The following is a 5,000-nucleotide window of genomic DNA, read 5'->3' as shown; positions in this document are numbered from 1 at the left end:
AGCCTCACATCTCCATAACGGAGAATTTCTGAACCCTTGGCATTACACAAGCAGAAAACCAACTCCGGCGGTTGAATTCCAGTTATTTGAAAAATAAAAGCAGGTAACTATAATTTTGCCCCATATGTTATTTTGTTGAGGGTCTCATTTTATTTTAATTGCTCCATCATGCTAAGTAGCTGTTACTCATTACATGCTGTTTTTGCCGATATTCAAGTGCCGCAAAACATGGGCTCCACCATAACACAATATTGTACCATGTCGCTAACCCTCAATCATTGTTGAAGTCGAATAGAAAGTTTGAAAGAAATTGGCACAGTGAGCATGTCTCTATGTACAGGAAGAAGGTACATGAAAATTACAGAAATTGATTTATATTTGCCAAAAAACATGTGATGAAACTATAAAACAACCATTAATGAGGTATCATAAAAATATGAGCCGAAAGGTGTCATTTTAACCAACCGATTCCTGGTGTATTTAGCGGTTTTCAATTGAGTGTCGAAAGTAATTAGCGAATTGCTTTGGTTTTGCTTTACTTCACTCAGTTATTAGTTCAAAGTTCTCGCGCCATTTTTTCAACCAATCAGAAGTGAAACCAAAACCAATCGTGGCTTGCGCGTGCACATTTTCCCGCGTTTTGTGTCGGCTACGTGTAATTACCTCGAGTTTTGATTGGTTTACTGGATTGTCTCCGTCCTTTCTGACTGGCCAAAGTAATTACTTTGGTTTTGGTTTTACGACACTCGATTGAAATTCGCTCTAGCACTGGGTCACTAAATGGGGAAATTGTACAGAAATCAAATTAAATCAAATCAGCTCATATCAAATGATTGGTTGGTTTGTGAGGAGAGGGCAAAACCGGAATACCCAGCGCTCGAAGCTCAGTTTTTTTCTAAGGAAATTATCTTTTAAATCTGGGTAGTAATGGTTGTCCTGCAAAGAAACCTTCAATTAGATTTTGCAAACTTACCAGAATCAGAATAATTGCAACTAATAAGACCTTGTTCTCGGAGATTAAGAATGGAGTCGGCAATTATCCTTGCTGTCCTTCTCTGGAAAAATGAAATAATTACATTAAACTCATTACTTTTTAATAATGTACTTCAAAGACCATAGACTTGGTACATATATATACATACTCTATCCTCAAAGACAATGTTTTATAAGTCCATTTACCAGGGGCACCCAACGATAATCTTCAGTGAAATATGTGTTTGGGAGAGTCAAACTGTTCTAAGAATTTCGGTTCTACGTTGCCAAACAGCTACAGATTTCTTTACTAAAACATAACCTAAAAGATTCGCAACCAGGGAAAAGTAATCCTTTTCGTTTTTGAAAGGAATATTTTTGCAATTTTTGGCACTTAAAAAGGTCACCTAGCAGTTTCGGAGGAACAAATGGTTTGATGGGAAGTTCTTGAAAGGTAACGTTCAGCTAGCAATTTCTGAAATGGAGATATCATTTCCTAAAATTTTCGGACACTTCAACTTTCAGCTAAGATGTCCGAACAGATCAAATTCTTCTAGATGATAAAAAAAAATCTCTAGACAGTCTTTTTACATTACATAGAGCGTCATAACTTTACATACATAACTTTATTTAGTAAAGCAGGTCAAGAGGAAAAAAAGCAACTTTACAGCTGATGTGGACCTACTGTAATAAAATTAACAATACATACATATGGTAGTGATTGTACTTTAGATAAATAAGATAAATAATCGCTAAAAATAAATAAAGCATAAAATATGTATTAATAATAATAAAAATCGGCATGCTTATTATAAACTACTGAGATGTCTTTTTCAAAAGTGATATTCATAACAGTATGTTTTAACTGAGCACTTCAGTCCATTTTTAAAGCCTGTTTGATTAGAAAAAGATCTTACACTATCAGACAGGGGAATTCCAGGCGATTGCAGCCCTGTGTACAAAGGAATTACGAACGAGCTCAGTGTTTGGTCTATTAACTAAAATATTTAAAGATTTCCTAAGATTATAGCTCTTACAGGTCCTAACAACTAATGAATTTATTTCCTCTAAACCTAAATTATAAAAAGCCTTATGAGTAATCATTAAAATACGAAATTTATAAAAATATTCAAGAGGCATCCACCCCGCTCTTGCTAAAATATCTTCATCAGTCATGCCCTTTGGCAACTTATGAATTAGTCTAGCAGCTCTGATATGTATCCATTCTAATTCTTTAAATTTGGAGCCAGAGCCCCAAACCACAACCCCATAGAAGACACTTGGGATTACAGTCTTAAAGTACAGAGTTTCTAGCATAGATTTGGGTAAAAAACTTATAAGTCTCAGCATTTTGACTTTACTATTGAATGACACACAAATTGATTTAATATGCTGAGACCAAGACAGTTTATCATCGATGGTAACCCCGAGACAAGCAGTAGAGGATATGTACTGAATAAAATCCTCACCCAACTTCAGAGGTTTCAAAGGACCAATGAAGGGATTAATGCTCAAACTCATTGCCTCAGATTTACCCTCGTGAATAATCAGTCTATTCATAAGGCACCAGGTATACACCTGGTCAAGAACCTCTTGTAAAACAAGAACGATCTCATCAACAGTTTCACCTATTACATAAATTGTTGTATCGTCCGCATACATATATAACGCCCCTCTGTTAACATGATCTGGTAAATCATTTACATAAGTTGCAAAGAGTCTGGGACCTAATAAGGACCCTTGGGGTACTCCAACTTTAACAGGTCTTAAATCCGATCCTATACTATTAACTTGAGTCCTTTGTACAACAGTGCAACTCAAGCTTGGATTTTTCTTCTTTGTAACAGTTACATTAAAATTTTACATTGCCTCTTTGTAACAGCTTTAAGTTGCTCAATCTCCTTTACTGTAATGATTTCTCTCTTTGCAAATCATTTTTGCGATTGCCAGTTATTTCCACACTTTTCTACCCTTACTAGAAAATTTCGTAAATTTTGGTATGTTGGAGTGTGTTACTGAAGCCGTAGCAGCAATATTAGGGAGTTTAAGCAAATCACTACGGCTGCCGTGACTGAAAAGCTCTGGGGAGAGTACGTCTCGGTGGTCTGCTAAATTTTAAGGAAAGGTGACGTTTATACAAACGTTGGCCGTGTAGCACTTATATTTTAAACAGAGTTAACTGAATAGAGTGTAATGTGAAGTGCTCGATTTCTATCCCATATGAACCATGTGAGCGTTAGCCCTACTGATGGAAATGGGCCCACACAAGGTAACTCTGTTTAAAATATAAGTGCTACATGGCCAACGTTTGTATAAACGTAACCTTTCCTTGTACTTGTACATGTTCATTGCCGTGACTTTAACATCTTCAGTTCCCACGGCCTGCTCCCGTCTGACCTTGTAGCTCAGTCGGTAGAGCGGCCGAGATCTAACCCGAACAGGTTATTTCTAAGCAAAAGCGAATGCTATACACTTTTTACACTAACGACAATTTGATGGATGAAATATATAATTTCAGAGACAAATATCTCAAAGAATATCGAGTGCAAAAGAAACATATATCTATACTCAAAGAAGCAAAATAGCATCGTATAGTATTCAGATATAAAACATCTTCACTAAATCCTCAAAGCAAACTTAACCGAAGAAAAATAACCTCGTATTGAACACGAATACTTCACTTGACTCACTTCGCCAATTTCCAACACCTTTGCCAAAACTTATCGTGTGGTAAGTTCATGATACGGATTTACAAGCTTATGAGAAGCGACCTTGACACAATCCTTGCCTTAAATTGACTTTAAAGGATACAGTATCCAATGGAATTCTTAAAATGCCGAGATGTCTGTTGAAAAGGGCCAGAGAAGCGAAATAAACCCGACGTAGTAGCCACTACGCCAAGACATCCCGACTCACGTAGTCGACCACGTAGTCAGATTTCACACTACGGCTGGATGCAACCGACGTACATGCGCAGTGTCTTATTTTGGGGGAAATTTACTTCCGGCAGCAGTATTAGCGCCAGCTGGAGCGATTTGCTTTAAGTCCCTATTGTTAACAACGTGAGATTTGATTTGAGGCAAGTTTGAAAAAAAGGTACTACCTGATATCCTCCAGATGTTAGCATGAAGAGTGGAATGCCTCTCTTATTAGCTTCCTCAAACACAATTTGATCTCTTTCAATAATTCCCTGTAAACCGAATACAGTACAAATCTTATAACACCGGTTTGTCAAAGGTAACCACTGACAGTAAAAAGTCATTGTACAACAAGGTAACAAGAAGTCATAATAACGGGAGAAACAATGGATCCATGCGTCAGTTGTTGAGGGGAAGGGAATGGAGGAGAGAACTGAACAAAAAGAGAAAACCAAAAGGAGAGAGAAACAAAGCTGTGTAGAATTCACGGGTCTCACAGTCCAGAAGTGGCAAGAAGGTGGAGGCTAAGGGAAAGTGGGGGTTGGGAAGAAGGGACAGGCTGGGAAAGTGAAGTGCCAGAGGAGAGAGTGGAAAAACATGTATGGCAAGAAGGTACTAATTGGTAGAAAAGGGGTTAATTAAATTAATTAATAGCAAGAACAGGAGGGAGGGGTGAGAGTAGGGGTCATGGAGGGAAGGGAGATGGGAGAAGTTGGGACGGACTATTGAGAAGGAAAGGCAAAATGAGAAGGGAAAAAAGAAGAAAGGAAATAAAAGGGAAGGGATGGAGGCAGGATGGAAGATAGCAGGTTGCAAAGAGAGGGCGACAAGGCAACAGTAGGAGGGGACGAAAAAATTGAAAACGAGACAGATATGGCAAAGCAATTATCTTCAATGAAGAATATAACGATAAGAGAAGAGGAAGAGAAAGGGTAAAAATCAGCAATTAATATTGGCTCATGAAAGAATTAGGAGTACAGTTCTAACAGTCAAATATTTCTGTCAGTAACATGACTTGTATGCGAGAAACACACGAAACCAAATTAATACTTGTGTCAAGCACATTCTGAGGAAAACCAAATGATTTCTGGCTTGAAAACTTAACAGATA

The 5,000-nt window shown here is 37.6% G+C and overlaps 1 protein-coding gene across 2 annotated transcripts in view; it reads right to left on the bottom strand.

The window, feature by feature from the left end:
- Positions 1-5,000, bottom strand: part of LOC138000671 (histone deacetylase 11-like) — a 35,001-nt gene that overhangs the window by 10,443 nt on the left and 19,558 nt on the right. For both annotated transcript variants that reach the window (XM_068847235.1, XM_068847237.1), the window contains exons 12-13: positions 4,076-4,162; positions 974-1,055 (exon numbers count right to left, since the gene is read on the bottom strand). In XM_068847235.1, the coding sequence (XP_068703336.1) occupies positions 974-1,055; positions 4,076-4,162 (169 nt within the window). The remainder of the gene's footprint in view (positions 1-973; positions 1,056-4,075; positions 4,163-5,000) is intronic.

This window comes from Montipora foliosa, chromosome 4 (genome assembly GCF_036669935.1).
Source record: "Montipora foliosa isolate CH-2021 chromosome 4, ASM3666993v2, whole genome shotgun sequence".
NCBI classification, from domain to species: domain Eukaryota; kingdom Metazoa; phylum Cnidaria; class Anthozoa; order Scleractinia; family Acroporidae; genus Montipora; species Montipora foliosa.
The sequence above is the reverse complement of the archived record's forward strand: the minus strand, read 5'-3'. Positions and strand labels throughout refer to the sequence as shown.